This window comes from Natrix helvetica, assembly GCF_964273705.1.
Source record: "Natrix helvetica genome assembly, chromosome: 1".
Taxonomy (NCBI): domain Eukaryota; kingdom Metazoa; phylum Chordata; class Lepidosauria; order Squamata; family Natricidae; genus Natrix; species Natrix helvetica.
In genome coordinates this window covers 188496677-188515565 of record NC_138548.1, presented here as the reverse complement: position 1 = coordinate 188515565, position 18889 = coordinate 188496677, and the positions used below count along the sequence as shown (strand labels likewise).

Genomic DNA, 18889 nt, shown 5'->3' with positions numbered 1-18889 from the left:
CACTCTCAACCTGAAAACTTGGACGTGGGCGTAGCCAGTGCATGACTCATCCAGCCTGCTGGCTGGGAGTTTGGAGAGGAGCCTGAGGGAGAGAAGGGGATAGGATAGGTGGGTCTTCTGTAGGACAAGCCGGAGGGAGAGAAGGGCAGAGGAGAGGTCGATGGTAACTACTCATTAATTTTCAAGATGTAAGTGTTGATTTATCAAGCCTGATCACATAGTTTTGTAGCAGAGCACAGGTAGTGCAATAGAAAATAGAAAAACAAAATATTGAGAAGATCTGGATATGACTTTTCTTGTTTTCGCCAGTTCAGCAAAACTTTTGGAGCCAAGATTTGTCAGCTGAACTCCAAAAGTAACGTTTTCTTTGATAATATTCCTTTGGTAACTGTTTAAATAGAGGAGCCTTTCAGACAGCAACTCCTTAGACAGATTCCAAAGTTAATCCAAACCTATATTGCTATTAAGGAGTGCAATGCTCAGCGGTTAAAGAAGATTTGTTAGCTGGAAAACTGATAGCCTGGATTCGAGACCCGAGCATGACAGGGTGAGCTCCTGTTCTTGCCCCAGCTCCTGCCAACTTAGCAGTTTGAAAACATGCAAATACGAGTAGTAGATACCACTTTGGTGGGAAGGTAAAAGCATTCTGTGAGCCTCAGGTATAGTCATGCTGGCCACATGACCATATAAGTGTTTTATGATAACATTGGCTCCCTCAGTTAAGGGAGATGAACACTGCCCCCTAGAGTTGGGCACAACTGGATAGGGGAAACCTTTAGCCTTAGTTTTTTTAATTGCTGCCACCTCTATATAATGTTTCTATACTGCATTCTCCACCATCAAAGTACATAATAACAGTAAAATAATAATAGATATTTCACAACGTGCAAAACCAAAACCCAATTATGAAAGCATATCTAATCAAATTAACCAAGCCAACAGAAATATGTTTCTAAACCATGTCATAAGAAAAATGAACTTCAAAAAGTTGCCATTTACCAGAAAATGGCTAATATTCTGATTGTGCCTTCTCAACCCTCATAGGTGTTGCTGATGATTTCCCATTTGGGATAACTGAATGAGTCTTCCTGCTTTCTGCTGTTGCAGAGAAATATTAGGTAACCAGTTTTCAGGCAGTAAGAGAAGTGAACAAGTTCAGTTAAGAGATAGCTCAATGGGGAGTTCAAGTGCAAAGTCTACAACAAATTTTCAAGCTTTGTAATGTTCAGCCTGAATGCAGCAGGTATCTGTGACTCACTAAAGCAGCTGTCTGATTGTGGAAACAGAAGCAGCTGTTTTAATAAATCACAGATTGATTCTGCATTTGTGTTGCAAAAACTCCAATGCACCACTTCCTGGAGTAATCCAACATATTGCACAGTTTAACAATTAGATCACAAGTGTCAAACTCATTGTGTCATATTGCCATCATGTGACCACTTCGCGACATTTTTCCCCTTTGTGGAGCTGGGGTGGCTGTGGCCTATACATGATGTATCTGGCCCCTGGGCCGCCAGTTTGACACCCCTGAACTAGATAATGGATTCCCATCAATAGCTGCTTGCCACTCTAGCTAGGTCTTCTGAAGCTGATCCCAAAGTAATAAAATCTGGAAAGGAATGTCTTCAGCTGTTTTCATTTCCAAGAGGGAATTAAGCAATTTAAGATTATCATGCAAAAGTTCAAACAAGGCATTGTGTTTGAGGAATTTAGTTCAGCTTCTTTAAAATCCAGCAATCTCCTTACAACTGTAATGGTAAGTCTAACTCAGAGAACTTTGATAGATCTCTGCACACTTGGGATCATGGAACACTGAATGGGCTCAAGTCCTTAACCTCAAATGCTTTAAAGAGGTTTCTCTCTGGGATAAGCAAAAGGCTAGACTGGAGTGGGGGAAGACTTGAATGCCCCACTCTGCAGTTCTTCTGAGTGAATGTCTCTACTAAATAAATTGAACTCAGCAACTTTAATGTCCTCTTCCAACTTTGAAATCCAATGGATCCTATGGATCCTCAAAAGGCACAAAGGAACAGTCTTTATAAAATTGTATGTAAAAAAAAGCAAGAAAAAAACCATGATTGAACATATGTGGTCGATTTTCATTAATTAACGAACAGCTCCTATTGTCTTTAAATGAACTTTATAATGAAGTTGCATATTTTTAGTTTTTTAATGCCTTTGGACAGAAAGAATTCATTATCTGATCTAGCTAATTGATCTTCATCACAATAGAAAATGGGAAGACTATTCTTTTCTTTAAAATCTATAAATTCAACTCTATTCCTAGGTCCATATAGCACAACAGATTCATTGTTTGGCCAAGTGCAATATAGATGTACTGTATAGTCCTTGCCCTTAGTGAAATTACCCTGCAGGACTGGGGTAAACCAAATTTGAGTTGAAGAAAACAGTTGGAGCATGAGATTAGAATCACAGAGAATGGACCATTTAATTGAGTCCAACTCCCAATTTATGCAGGAATCCAAATTGATCCCAGACAGAGGGCTACTTAGTCTGTACTTAAACACATCTGGCAGAGGAACTTACCTTGAAAATAGGTGTCACGATTGACTCATTACACATTCCTACTCACAAACAGACAACAGTAATGTGATGGGGGAAGGAAGGCATTGGAATGTAAGGGAGGATGTGGGAGGGACCTCTGGAATGCAAGTGTGCTGTCTGGAAGTGTAAGACAGACCCAAACCCAAAGATCATTGCCTGGGAACGTCAAAGACAGACAGGCTGTTTCCAAAATAAAGCAAATGCAACCAATTGTTGGGCAATGGGAGGTCCATGTAGCAAGTGGGGGTGGGGAGGAAAAAAATTCCTATGCTGTTTGCATGTGAAAATGTCACAACTGGCTTTTCTACTTCAATACTCATAATAGCTTTTCAGTAAAGTTATACTCTTGGAGGGGAAAAAAATGTCCCGATTTTCTTTTGTTGTTTAATGCAGTGGGAGGGTTGACAATAGGTTCCATTATTGAGCAGAAAGAACACTAATTTTGAGTAATTGCTATAAAATTAATAGAAAACTCCTATAGGTAAACATCTGGTATTTTCATCCTAAGAGAATTTTCCTCTTAATATTTGATTAGCCTATCAAGCAGTTTCAATACTTCTTCCAAATCTTGTGGAAAGTGATTCCTACTATCTTCTCCGTGATAAAATAATGCTTCTGATTATACCTGGATTGTATACCTATCCTGCATACTTTTCAGTCCCATTTTGCTGATTATTTATTGATGTATAAATTGGGTATTTTTTTGAGAAAATTTCAAACAGCAAGATGTGCTCTAATCAACAGACATTTTAGTTGAAATTGAATTGAAAATGCAGTTTCTTTTGGTTTTCAGCATGGAAGAATGTGAGGCTCTCTGCACACGCCTGGCTATCATGGTAAATGGACATTTCCAGTGCTTGGGTTCATTACAGCATATAAAAAGCAGGTTGGTAAAATATTTCTTTTGTGACAACTCTTACTTTGCCACCCAACTGAAAAAGCAGTAAAGTGTATAAGAGCAATTTTTGCTCTAGGGGGGGGAAATGGTACAAAAATTACCAAACAAATAATGTTTTAGTTTTATGGATAAGTGAACCACAAAGGTTCATATTTGGTGATATAATGAAGTTATTGCATTCTATCACATCTTTGTATCATAACTTAGATATTTAGAGCAAGATTTGTCACATCAAGCATCAAAGGATGAGCATAAGACACAGCATAGATAGGAACACTACCTACACAAACTACTGATGTTGCAGCACTTAGATCATTCTAACTGTTATGTATTGAGATGACCCTAACTGTTAACTGTTTTGGAGGGAAACTTAGAACATTCATATTTGGGCAGGCTTTTTCAAGTATTATGATTGATTAAGGCCCTGTGGACCCAGAGTATAAATTATAAGGATTTGCCTGTTGTTCTCCAGTTCCAGTTTGAGTCAATAAATGCTGTTGCATCTATGCTGGTCTGTTCTTGCCTACTGCAGCCCATGACGCGATAGTGGTGATGAAGGTGGGATGCTGCAGAGGAGAGAGCTGCTGCTAACAAAGAGACTGAAATTACTGGGTGTCAGACTGGGTAAAGAGCCCTGGTGTGACCACGCTCCCCACCCTGCCTCCTAGATGTACCTGAGGCACAGATGTACCTGAGGGATCCATTCCCAGGACTCCTAAGTGCAGCCCAGCTCCTACTGCAGCAGTACAGGCATTAACCAGCACCACAGGGGCCTTCTCAAAATGGCTAAACTGGGAAGTCTCAATGAGTTTGATATTACTCACCTGGAACAGTGGAGCTCATATGTCTCCTGAGTAGACAACTAGCTCTGGGCTAACCAGGTCACCGACGATGGCCTGAAGGCGGAAACCCTACTATGTGTCTGTGGACAAGCCACATTTGATATCGCTGAAAACTTGATAACACCAGCAAGTATAGAGACAGCAGGCCTAAGTAGACCTCAAGAAACAATTAAGCAAACATTTTGAGCCTAAACTCTTGGTTATCACCCTGCTCACCATTTGAGCAACATGAACTGTGATCAGGGAAATCTGCAGCAGAGTTTGTGACAGCCTGTTGTGGCCCAGCAGGAGCCGGTGGAGCAGCCATCAGACTCTGACAGCGAGGGTCCCTATGAGTCGGGTCTGGAGGATGTGGAGGACCCTGGGCAGGGTTCTGACTCCAAGCAGGGATCGGAGAGTCTGGTCGGCCACCAGGAGGCGCCTGAGGCATGGAGCAGTGGTGAAAGCAAAAGGAAGGGGGCTCCTGATGTCATGCCTTGGAGCAGTGGGGAGGAGTCACGGGACAGTGAGTCAGACATCAGCAGTGAGTTATTAGATGCTCGTTACCGACACGCTAACAGGCGTAAGGAGCAAGTGCGCAGTTACAGGAGGTAATTGCTGTCAGCTGCTGATAATTAGACTCCTCTCCAGACTATAAAAGGACTGATTGTGCACACGCCCTTTGCAGAAATCAACGCAGGAACTATTGTGGGAGTACAGTCTTGTGAGGTGGCAGGCTGGATAGCTGCTATTGCGTGTCAGTGCCGGAGGGTTCTGAAGGTCAAGTTTGTGTTGGATTGCTGCCAAGAACCTGTTCTGTCTGTGAATAAATCCGGTACCTTATCTGTGGCTTGGAGTGTGTGTGTGTTGGTAGGAGGGGTCAGAACACAGCCCTTCACCAAGCTTCACACTAATGTGAGTTCCCTGATCTGGAAGACCATCTCAGAGACTGGCTTGTTTGTGGCCTACGTAATAGTGAATTACAGCAGCACCTATTCGTGATGGAGAAACTGACTTTCCAAGACACATTAAAAAAGGTCATGGCAGATGAGGCTGCCGGAGGGACCACGAGGAATCTCTCGCCACCAAAAACACACATCTTCTCCCCAGTGATCCACCAAGAGACCACAGAAGGCTTGGGGAAGGTCAGTGAAGTGATCGAAGAAATTGATCACTTGCAGAGAGAGCCACCCAGAAGGCCATACTCCACAGAGCAAACAACTCCCCCACAGAGCTGTGCAAGCTGCAGGGGACAGCATGAAAGAGCAGAGTGCAGATTCCACACAGCCATATCCCATGTCTGTGGAAAGCAAGGGGACATTGCCAGAGTTTGCAGAGGTCATCAGCGGGAGATGAAACCTTTGACACAGCAGCACAAAGGAAAAGGCCCCCCAGGACAGAACAGAGTTGAATACTGCTCGGGAAGGCATAGCATCCAACTCACAGGGGTCTCATGCCCCATCAAAGAAAAGATAAGACTCCAACCAAACTTCTAAGGGTCCCATGCTCCATGGAGCTAGATACTGGATCGACCCTGTCCATTATCTCCTCCATGATTTTTGACCACATTTGCAAATGTAGCCAATGGCTGATTCCACTAAACCATGGATCTTAGTGCTAACTGACTTCCAAAATCACCTTGTTCCCATAAGGGGTGATGGTACCATTAGAGTACAATTCAGAGAGTTTGAGGGTTCCATCAGCATAGTGGTTGTAGAGGGGCCGCACACCAGCCTCATAGGACTGGACTTTGAGGCCCTGGGCGTCAGGGTAACAGGCATCCATCGAACCCAAATAGCCAATCCATAGGTGATATGCCAACAATACGCTGACGTATTCAGCGTAAACTGGGACAATACAAAGGGGCTCAACCTTGATTTAGCAGTAACTCCAATTCATTTAAAACTGCGCAGAGTTCCCTTTGCATTGAAGCCTAAAATTGATGCAGAACTAGACAAGCTGGTACAACAGGGAGTGCTTCAAACTGTGGAGTGTAGCCATTGAGAGACTCCCTTAGTGACCCCTGTTAAGCCTAACGGGGATGTTCGCATCTGCGTAGACTACAAGTGCAGAGAGAAGGTAAGCAGCGGGGGAGAGGTTAGGTTTAGGTTTAGATTTATTTGGATTTATATGCCGCCCTTCTCCAAAGGACTCAGGGCGGCGTACAACATTAAAAACACACATCACAAAAGTTAAAAAAAGATTAAACCCAATTCCAAAAAGACCAAACCGATTTTTTTTTAAAAAAAGAAACAGTACATTTAAAATAAATTAAAATTAACATTAACATTAACAGGCCAGGCCGGCTTGCTGGAAAAGCCAACTTTTTAGGGCGCGTCGGAAGGACCGGAGGTCAGGGATTATGCGGAGCTCCGGGGGCAGCTCATTCCAGAGGGAAGGCTCTCCCCCTGGGGGTCACCAGCCGACACTGCTTGGCCGACGGCACCCTGAGGAGGCCAACTCTGTGGGATTGTACTGGACGGTGGGAGGCTACTGGTGGCAGTAGGTGGTCTCGCAGGTACCCTGGGCCTAAGCCATGGAACGCTTTAAAGGTCATAATTAATACCTTGAATCGCACCCGGAAAACAACCGGCAACCAGTGCAGGCCGCCTAAAAGGGGTGTGACATGGGAGCACCTAGGTACCCCCATGACAACCCGTGCGGCCGCATTCTGGACCAGCTGAAGCCTCTGGGTGCTCTTCAAGGGCAGCCCCATGTAGAGAGCATTGCAGTAGTCCAGGCGAGAAAGGACAAGGGCCTGAGTGACTGTGCACAGAGCATCCCAATCCAGGAAGGGGCGCAACTGGCGTACTAGGCGAACCAGGTAAAAGGCCCCCCTGGTCACGGCCGTCAGGTGTTCTTCTAAACTAAGCCACGTATCCAGGAGGACTCCCAGATTGATGAGATGTTGTTGTTCAGATGAGCCCAGGCCAGAGCAATGTTGAAGCCCAATCCAGCCTGGGGTCATCTGAAGAAGTCCCCCACACACACTTTCTTCTCTTTGAGAAGCAGTTTGCAAAGTCCCCGTTTTCCAAGCCGCTTGTCAATGAGAAGGAAGCGGCGGGGGAGAGCTTCTTCAGATGAGCGCAGGCCAGAGCAGCATTGAAGCCCATTCCAGCCTCAGACGCACGTGACCAGGCCACCAGCCCTCCCAGTATGCAAATGTATGGCCTATTTTCACTATCGGTCCACCCATACCGGTGTGGACTGGGAGCAACCTACCTCTGCTATAGCAGCATGCTTACCCTGTGCCAGTGGTAAGCCACATCCTCGCCTCACTCCAGGCCAAATCTTTGCTAAGCTAGACCTCGCCCAGGCCTACCAGCAGCTACCAGTAGATGACACTACTGCAGAAGCACAAACAATAATTACACACAGAGGCATTCCAAGTGTGCTGCTTGCAGTTTGGGGTAAGCATAGCACCAGGGTTCTTCCCAAGTATTATGGAACAAACACTGAAGAACATTTCCGGCATCTGCCCATACTTTGATGATGTCCTGATCACAGGGGAATCAGAAGCAGTCCTGGTGGAATGTCTCTGTGCAGTATTCCAACATTTCCACAAGGCATGCCTAAAACTCAAGAGGGAAAAGTGCTAGATCAGTGTGGAATCCACAGAATTCCTGTGTTTCCACATTAACGCTGTGGAATCCACCCATCTGAAGCAAAGCTAAAGGCAATTCAGCAAGCCCCCACACCAAAATCCAAGGGAGAGTTCCAAGCATTCCTGGGCTTGCTCAATTTTTACCACTCCTTTTTACTGCATATGGCTGCCCTGGCAGAACCACTACACCACCTACTGTACAAACAAGCACCCTGGGTCTGGTCGAGCACTCAAGACAATGCGTTCAAGGCGGTAAAATCATTGCTGTCCTTGGACTCCATCCTAGCTCATTTCAACAAAACCCTACCAGTCAGTAACACTAGCCTGTGATGCTTCACCATATGGCATTGTGGCAGTACTAAGTCACAGGATGCCAGATAATAAAGAAGACCCCATTACATACTATTCTAGAATGTTATCACTGGCTGAAAGGAACTATGTCCATATAGACAAGGAAGCCCTCACTATAGTGGTTGACATTAGGAAGTTCCATGACTTCTCATATGGATGAACTTTCACCATCTTTACAGACCAGAAACCTCTGCTTGGTCTCTTCACAGCTGACAAAAAGACACCACAGATCCTGTCACTGAATATGCTACAGTGGTCCATTTTCATGGCTGCATGCTCATACCGGCTACTCCACAAGCTGGGCAAGGAAATAGGTAATGCCAATGCTCTCAGCCAACTGACTCTACCACAGACTGAGCCAGATCCAGCCCCAGCTTGTCATATTCTGGCAATCCAGGACCTGTCTGAAGCACATGGAGGGGGCATTGCAGCTGAAACCACAATGGGCAGAATGTTTAGCTGCATTCTCAACTGGGTGTTAAGGGGATGGCTAGAGGCCCAGCCAGGCCCTGAGTTCCAACACTATGTTTCTTGAAAAAATGAACTGTTGGTCCACAAGGGATGTATGCTATTGGGCAGCAGGGTCATCATTCCACCCAGTCTTCACTCCAAAGTGATGGATTCCCTACATGAGGGGCAGCCAGGAATTGTTCGGATGAAGGCTGTAGCCAGGAGCTACTTATGGTGGCCAGGCTTGGACAACGACATTGAGAATCAAGTAAGGAGCTGCCAGGACTGCCAAGAAATCCAGCCAGAGATGCCAGAAACACCAGTGCACCGCTGGAAGACCACACACGCCCCATGGTCTTATGTGCACATTGACTTTGTGGGGCCTCTTCCAGGGGCTGTTATTCCAAGTGGTTGGAACTGACACTGGTCTCATCGATGACAATGACCAGAGTCACCCAAGAGTTGTACCATTGCACTGTTCACCACATGTGGTCTGCCAGATGTAATTGTGCCTAACAATGGGAAACAGTTTCAGTCATTTCTCAATGGCAACATGATTCCGCATGTGTAATATCTGCTCCATTCCACCCTGCGACCAACGTCAGGCCAAACAAATGGTCAGGACCAAAAAGGAGGTGCTCAATGGGGACTGGAATCACTGCCTGGTGAACTTTCCCCTGGGTCAACACACAACTCCCAGTACAACAACAAGTCAGAGCCCAATAGAGCTGAGGTGGGGCTACCAGCTCACAATGAAGCTTAATTGACTTCACCCAGACAGAGTAGCAGCGGAGACGAGTCAGCCAAACCCACCTCCCTGGAATGTACAGCTGGGTGAATTGGTCTGGGCCAGGAACTATGGGAGTGGGACACATTGGGTGGCAGCTAGGATAACTAAAGTAATGGGTCCATTGTCATATGAGGTTACTCTGGGGAATGATCGTACAATCAGACACCACATTGATCAGTTACGGCATCAGCAGGCCGGGCCAGTCCCGGATAAGGATCCCAAGGCTTTATCAGACTCACTAGAGTACTGTTTTCCTCTGAGTTTGCCGACACCACCCATGGCCACCTCTGGAGAAATGGAGGTACCATGGGCCCTAGAGCTGCCACCATTCACATGCAACCAAAATGGCCATCAAGACTCTGTCCAATTGGAGATGGACAATACTCCACTTAAATAGGACTCTCCAATAAGATTACAGCAGTCCACCAGAACTCATGGGGCCCCAGCCTATCTTCAAGACTATGAATATTTAACAGACTGAGAGTAAGAATTATGCTAGGGAGTTGTTGTTATGTATTGAACATACATAGTTGTGTTAAGCCTTGCTAAAGTGAAACTAACCTTTAGATGACCCTAATTGTTAACTTCAACTGTTTTGGAGGAAAACTTAAAACATTCATATTTGGGTGTCTTTTTCAAGTAATATGATTGGTTAAGGCCCTGTGGGCCCAGAGCATAAATTACTGGGATTTGCCTGTTGTTCTCCAGTTCTAGTTTGAGTCAATAAACACTGTTGTATCTATGCTAGTCTGTTCTTGCCTACTGCAGACCACTATGCAATACTAACCTTCTGAAATTTGAAGCTGACTCAGATCCTTAATGTGCTTGCGGTTGTACTAGGAATTATGCTTCATTTGGTTTTCTAGAAGTACTGCTTGGGATTACTAGAATTTTTATTACAGTTTGAATCTAATAAATTATACTTTTCATTTTTCCTCTAGATTTGGAAAAGGATTCACTGTGAAGATGCATTTGAATAACAGTGTGGACAGCATTGAGAAGCTGACTCTATTTTTACAAACAAACTTTCCAAATACATATTTAAGGGTACATGTTTTTACATATCTATACTGTGAAGTGCCTGAATGTCACATTAACAACTTAGAAATCTGGTTATATTTCTTTGGGCTTCAGGGAGATTTCTAACATGATAGAATATTCTTTCATGCACTTAAATAAGCAGAATATCAATAAGGCTAAGCTAAAGTGCAATGATTTTTTTTCATAGAATGTAATAAGGTGAGTGCCTGTTGTTCAGTCCAGTCAGAAACTAAAAAGAGGCCAAATTATTCTTAACTAATGCTCTGATAGAAATTGTAGTATTCTGAATTAACTGTAGCATTCACAAGGTAATATTACCAGCCAAAAGTATCACATTTGTTCTATAAAATTAGAGTACAGAGTGTGTTTTACAGGTTTCTTTCCTCATTCACTTTTAAGGATCTCACCACATTATTGTATAGGAGAAAACAGAATTTTTTTAAAAAACCACACTTTTGTAAGATTCCTTTAGAAATTTGGTTGCGCCTGGTTCTCAGATCCTGTCAGCATAAAAGAAGCACATAATGATTCTGACTCTCATAGTTCATTCTCAAGCTCCTTGTAGAGTAGTTTGTAAAAACCATCCAGGATAATAGAGAAGGCCCTGTAGAATAACTTCACGTAGTATAATGGAAGAAATGGCACAATCCCATAAAAATGCCAGGTACAATCAAGATTGGAAATATGAATCAAGATTGGAAATACGTTGTCAGATGGATAGATGGTATTTGATTTAAAATGAGCATTTGTCTGCATTAAATCTTATTCACACAGGACCATCAACTGAACATGGTGGAATATCATATCCCAGTGTCTGCAGGAGGTGTGGCAAACATATTTCAACTTCTAGAAATGAACAAAGCAGTTTTTGAAATTAAACACTTCTCTGTGAGTCAAACAACACTGGAAGAGGTAAGCAAATGAAAGGTGTCTCATTTTTTGTTGACATAATAGAATTAAACTCTAAGAAACACAGACTTCTGGATTGCAGCTCCTGGGACATTGGATCTCTTTTCCTAGTTTGAGGCAAGATATCTTGTAATTGTTACCAGCAATAAGTGAAAAACAGGCTTTGTATAGAATGCCTAGGAATCCATCGAATGTGTGATATTTTTAGGCAAAGTATGAAATGTCTGTGTTATTTTAATATGTTATATACTTTCCCTGGCATTATATATAACACTTAGGCATTAAGCAGAATGTTAAGAACTATTTAGGTAAAATATGAAAAGAGACAAATGAAAAGGGTCAGGGTTGGAATTAGCCTAACCCTCTTTATTGAAAACATGTATATGGAAATGAAAAAAGAAATGCAAAATGAAGTAGAGAACTTTCTTACTGAAAAAAACAAGGACCAAAAAAACTCAGAAAAAGTCTAGGAAAGATTCCATAGATGAAAATCCTAAAGGGGAAAGCAACTCAAGAAGTGTGGGAAACTCTGAAAAATGTGATCATAAAAGCCCAGTACAGCACAACACGACTGAAAAAGAAAAATAAGGAATTCAGGAAGAAACCAGCATTGCTGCACAAAGATCTCTCTGGTAAACTAAAAGACAAATAAAAAGAGGAACACATAACTAAGGCAGAACATCAGCAGATAGCCAGAAACTACAAAGATGAAGTCAGGAAAGCAAAGGCTCAGATTGAACAAAGACTTGCAACAAAAGTCAAAGATAATTTTTAAAAAGTTTCTTTCAATGTATTAATAACAACAAAAAAGTCAAGGAAACAGTTGATTTACTAAAGAAGTAACAGGCAGCAGGGAGAAAGCAGAGCTGCTTAACTCATTCTTTGCATCAGTCTTCATGCAAAAAAAAAAACCCTATAACCCAACGTACAAAAAAAGATCCTGGAAAAGATAATCAAAAACAAGATCTGCCAACATCTAGAAACAAAAAGCATTATGACTAGTGGTCAAGCTTATGTTTGTTAAAAACAGACCATGCCAAAACAATCTTATTTCATTCTTTGATAGAGCAACTAAATTAGTAGACCAGTGAAATCTGTGGACATGGCATACTTAGATTTCAGTAAGGCATTCGACAAAGTAGACCACAGCCTACTTCTTGGTAAGCTAGAAAAATATGGAATAAACAATATCATCACCAGACGGATTTGTAGCTGGTTGATAAACTTAATGGTACTGCATGTACCGTACATTTAGGGAAATAAGCAGTGGGATACCACAAGGTTCCGTCTTAGGCCCAGTACTTTTCAATATCTTCATAAATGGCTTAGATGAGGGAATATAAAAGGAACTCATAAAATCTGCAGAAGACACCAAGCTGGCAAGAATAGTTAACACCCCAGAAGACAAACTCAGATTCCAAAAATATATTGGCAAACTTTAAATGGGCCCTATCCAACAAAATGAATTTTAATGTTGAGAAAGCAAAGTTTTACATTTTGGAAGGAAGTCCCAAAGGTGCTTTTTTAAAGAGGCAACTGGACTTTCTGGTTTTTCTTTGAAGATGTTTCACTTCCCATCCAAGAAGCTTTTTCAGCTCTGACTGGATGGTGGGAAATGGAAGGATTTATACTCCTTGCAGACAGTTGGTCATTTGCATTCTTTTAGTAGGTTGTTAAGGTCACCTGGATCTGTGTCATCAGAGTCACCTGAGTGGTGCAAATTGGTGTGGAGGCTTCTAAGAACTGTTGAATGAACTGTGTTGTAAATTGGAGATAGATGATGCCATATACCTCCTCTTCTGTTGAGAGAGGGCTGTTCAATTTTGACATAGATGGTTCTTTAACCCCTGTCTCAAAGCAGCAATCCTCTCTGTCCAAAATATGGACTTTGTTGTCTTCAAAAGAGTGGCCTGTTTCTTTTAAATGCAGATGGACTACTGAATCTAGTCCTGATGTGTTTGTTCTCCTATGTCAGTGATGGCAAACCTTTTCGGCACTAAGTGCCGAAAAGGGAGTGAGTACACACGCACATGGCACCGAGTACCAAAAAGGGAGCACTTCATGCGGCTGTACTCACACAGATCAATATTTACATTTTGACTCCCACCACCCACAGAAGCACAAAATGGGTGTCATCAGAATCTTACATCACTGAGCTGAAGGCCTGCCTACCAGCAAAGATGGGAAAGAAAGAGATCTAAAACACATCAAGGAATCCCTCAGAACATGTGGCTATCCCAAGTGGGCCTTCATCAAATCTCAAAAATGGCCCTACAGAAGCTCCTCTGTAACAGACAATGATGAGAACAATAAATGAAGCAGTGTTGTCATTCCATATATTACAGACATATCTAAAAAGCTCAGGAGGATCTTCAGCCAACACAACATATGTCCACACTTCAAATCCAAGAATACACTAAGGCAGAAGCTTGTCGACCCCAAGGATAAAACACTGAGACAGAAACTAAGCAACGTGGTATATGCAGTACAATGCAGTGAGCCACATGCAGGGGGAACAAAACCACTTCATAAACGCATGGCACAATATAGGAGAACTAACACATAAGGACTAGATTCAGTAGTCCATCTGCATTAAAAAGACATACATAGGCTACTCTTCTGAATACAAAAAAGTCCATATTTTGGACAGAGAGGATCACTGCTTTAAAAAAGGGGTTAAAGAGGCCATCTATGTCGAAATTGAACTGTCCTCTCTCAACAGAGGGGAGGGATACTATATTAGCTATCTTCACACTCATTTGCAACACTCAGGTGACCCTGATGACACAGATAAACCTCCAGGTGGTCTTAACGGATCACTAAAAGAATGCAAATGACCATCTGTCTGCAAGGAGTATAAATCCTTCAATTTCCCACCATCCAGTCAGAGTTGAAAAAGCTTATTAGATGAGAAGCGAAACATCTTCAATGAAAAAACAGAAAGTCCAATGGCCTCTTGAAAAAAGCAGCTTTGCGACAACCATGACCTGGCTAACTGAGTATTTCCACAAACATTTAGGGAAGAAAAAAATCAAGGATATAAGTACAGATTAGGCAAGACTTGGCTCAAAAACAGTAACTAAAAAGGGACCTTGGAGTCAAAGTAGATGATCATTGAACATGAGCCAGCAATACGCAACAGCAGCCATAAAAGTTAATTCAATCCTTGGTTGTATAAACAGAGGCATAGAATCAAAATCACATAAAGTATTAGTACTGCTTTATAAAGCCTGACTAAGGCAACACCTGGAATACTGCAATCAATTTTAGTCACCACACTACAAAACAGATGTTGAGACTTTGGAAAAATTTAAGAGAAGAGCAACTAAGATGATCAATGGCCTGGAGAGTAAAATGTATGAAGAATGGGCGCAGGATTTGGGTTTGATTAATCTAGAGAAAAGAACTAGAGGTGAAATAATAACAATAGCCCAATATTTTAGGGGCTGTCCCAAAGAAGAGGGGTTCAAATTATTCTCCAAAGCACCAGAGGGCAGGACAAGAAACAGTAGTTGGAAACTAATCTAAGCGAGAAGCAACTGGAATTAAGGAGAAACAATGAGGACTCCCAGATTGGGAGCTATATTACCAGGAGGCAGCCCTAACATGGTTAAAAGACTGGATCCAATTAAAAAATAAAAGAATCCTTATGCTAGAAGGATGCGATCTCCAACTAGGCTGGCACGGCTTCCTCTGGGAGGGAAAGACTAAATCCCATTCCTACTTTCAGAGACATATATTAAGGGATGCTTTGTTTAGGGTCTGGGAAAAAATTTGAAAAAAAAACACTACCTGAAAATCCCAAACTGGAGGCAATGACATATCCATTTACTATAGACCTTAGTAAAATGGTAAGATATGCAGACCTCTTAGATGAAAACGGAGAACTAATATCACTACAAGATCTGAAAGCACAGGGAATAAATATGAAATGGTGGCCCTACCTACAAATTAAAACAAGATTTAAAAAAGATCGGGAACAATGTGGAATATATGAGACACAAGTGGAATTAGATAAAATATTACTAGGAACGGGAGGAAAAATGATCACTAGATTATATAATTTTCTTTTAAAATATGAAATGGAGGAAGAGATGGTAAAGGAGACAATGATTAGCTGGGGAAGAAATTTTGGCCACAATATAGAGTTAGAAAAATGGGATAAACTATGGGAAAGAAATTATAAATTTACGACGGCAGCAGCTTAGAAAGAAAATCTCTATAAAATGTTTTATAAATGGCATTTGCCTCCAGCGAGATTGTCCAAAATGTACCCAAATTTATCCCCTAATTGTTGGAGATGCAATCACAAGCCTGGAACATTTTATCACATGTGGTGGATGTGCCCCATCACAAGGAAGTACTGGTGCAAAATTCAAAAGTGGCTGGAAGAAATTACTGAGCGAAAAATAGAGCTCAAACCAGAAGCATTCTTATTAGGACTACTGGATCAAAAAATGGACAAACAATCTCAATACATAATCATACACATACTCACTGCAGCCAGGATTGCCTTCGCACAAAATTGGAAAAAAATTAATGCACCCTCAGATGAAACTACAATCAGGAAATTACTTGAATGTGCAAAAATGGACAAAATGACAATAGAACTAAAAGAAAGAGAAGAATTGGACTTCTATAAAGTATGGAATAAAATGTACAAGTGGCTAGAAATCAGAAACCAAAACAGGAAATAGAGAATACAAATAGATGGAGATACAAATAATGAATATTACTATAAGTGTTAATATTATGCTTGTTACATCATAGGATGAGGTTATAGTAATAGGAAGGCAATGCAGAAGGGAAAATTATAAAAGCTAAGCAGGAAAGCCGACATTGAAAGCTGTAAAATTACTCTATATTGTTATGTATGTTCCGTGTTTTGTTTTGTTTTATTGTGGTTTTTTCCTTGTTATGTCTTTTTTACTGTTTTTAAAGATTAAAACATTCAATAAAAATTAATTTTAAAAAAAGGAGAAACAGTGAGAACAAATAATCAGTGGAACAGCTTGCCTTCAGAAGTTGTAGGTGCTTCATTGCTGGTGGTTTTTGAACAGGGGACTGGACTAGAAGACCCCCAAGATCTCTTCCAGCTCTATTATGTTCTATTCTATTATAACCTAACAAGGAACGATAGAATGACATTTTAGTGGAGTATTTTATACTTTGCCAGTGTGCCTTTTGGCATTACATAGAAGGAAATATACTAGGAAATATATGAAATATTAAAGCATTTTATACTTTGACATCCCATTTTTTACATTCTATATATTTCCTAGGCATTCTATAAAATGCCCAATTTCACACATTGATGGTAACATAACTATAGCTTCCTGCCATTTAAGTCCATTTCTGAATTTTCTTGAAAGTTTATAAAAAAGCAAATTAATTTTTTTTTCTTTTAAAATATTCTATCTCACTTTAGTAAATCTTCAAAATAGCAATATCTTAATAAATTACTATTACAAGATAAACACTGTATTAACATTTAAACATTACAACCTGAATATTAATGGATTCAGTATTGTTAATGAACATGGACTTGGAAGAATAGGTGGATCTTAGCCATATGTCTAGTAAATAACACTCTTGACCTCTGGGAAAAGAATTCCTAATAAAAGCACCCTCATCTTAATCTCCAAAGTCATTTGGAGGAAGGGTTGAAATATAACTTCATTTGCGCTCCACCTCTCTGGGTGTAATATAGCCCTTGGCCCCTAATATAGGATCAGCTATGAATACCAACAAGAGGCAAATGGCTTTTAATTGGCTTTGTCTGAAATTCTTTCTGCACGATGTCAGAAATTCATTCAGGTTGAATGTAACAAATTTGGTAAAATAAGAGCTTTCAGATAAGAGATGTCTTAGCAGTACCTGCTGATTTCTTCATTCTTGATAAGCATCTGTTTTAGTTTAGTAACCACAACATGAATGCTTAAATTTCATACTTATATTAAGTGTAAGAAGTCAACTTAGAAACTCTCTGAAAACAGAATATGTTTAATTTCATGTAATATGTTTTTGTTTCATTTTAGGTTTTCATCAATTTTGCTAAAGCTCAAACTAGCCCTGATATTTCAGATGCAATCACCTATACAAGTTCAGAAGCTTAAGGAAACACTTAACTGCTATACTAAGCTTTATGCCAAAACTTCTTGACTAATGTATTAAAGCTTTTCTTTGCAAGTTATTTTATGCATATTGTAATCAGGACCATGAATCTAGGCACTTCCCTTTATATGAGATTGGTCTTTTACTTCTTTCTCAAGTTTTTTTTCATACGTAAGAATACATAAGAGATACAAGTATATTTCTCATCATATATTTATAAAATTCTTTCCATGCTCCAGTTCCCAAGAAATATATTCAGTGAAAAAGAAGAGCTGCTTTGTGTTAATGAATATAAAACAAAAGATTGCTATATAGAGATTATTACAATGTTAAATAAAAATATTTAAAATGACTGCATCATCTGTTAATTTCTAATCTTTGTTTAGCTCTTCGTAAAAGGAAATGTTTGTAAGGATAGAAAAGTATGGAGATATATAGCAAATAGTGTGGATTAAAGCTAGTTTTAGGAATATTTTCTTTCCTTTTCTTTAATGTTTTAAATGTCTTTTTTCAATCAAATTTTTATTTTTTATATTCTTTATGCATATCATTGCATGAATGGTGTGGTAACTGGGTAACATACATATAAACATACTCTTATTATTCCTAAATATTACATTTCATTTCCATTGTTTCATATTCTTTAGACATGTTTTATTATCACCCTTCCTTTCTGAACCATCTTTCTGCCCTTTTATGTATCTTAACATATTAATATATAATTATTACTTCCCCCACTATTTTCTATCCCTATTTTAACTTTTTTTCCCTTTCATATTACTATAATATTCAAAGTTGTGTTTTCCAACTATTTTGTTCTTCATATTTCCTTAATTAAATCAAAGTTACATCCTTCATTCTTCCATTTTTCAATATCTTCTTATACAGTTTTTAGCATCAATCATGATCATTTAGAATATTTCTATTCATATTCTTTCCAGTTCTTCAATCCATATAATTCTACTACTAATACACATGTTTAGATTAATATATATAATTAATATATTATATTAATTATTATATATATATATATATATATATATATATATATATATATATATATATATATATATATATATATATATATATATATATATATATATATATATATATATATATATATATATATATATATATATATATATATATATCACTACTCCCTCTTTCTGTCCTTCGGCTTCATCACAGAAGACCATGCAGGCAGAAAACCATATTCTTATTTTTAATGTTGCCTTTTATATTTGTGTTGTATTTGTACTGATAAATAAATAAAGGGAGACTAGTATAGATCTATTTCGAGCTAATTAGCTCTCATCAGCTAGCCATTTCAACTGTTCAAATCCCAG

General features: G+C 40.1%; 1 protein-coding gene across 1 annotated transcript in view; it reads left to right on the top strand.

The window, feature by feature from the left end:
- ABCA12 (ATP binding cassette subfamily A member 12) overlaps positions 1-17900 on the top strand; it is a 179608-nt gene extending 161708 nt beyond the window's left edge. Inside the window, exons 51-54 of the mRNA XM_081957386.1 lie at positions 3359-3451; positions 10421-10526; positions 11295-11432; positions 17468-17900. Coding sequence (XP_081813512.1) covers positions 3359-3451; positions 10421-10526; positions 11295-11432; positions 17468-17545 — 415 coding nt within the window. The 3' untranslated portion in view covers positions 17546-17900. The remainder of the gene's footprint in view (positions 1-3358; positions 3452-10420; positions 10527-11294; positions 11433-17467) is intronic.
- Positions 17901-18889: the final 989 nt, after the last annotated feature.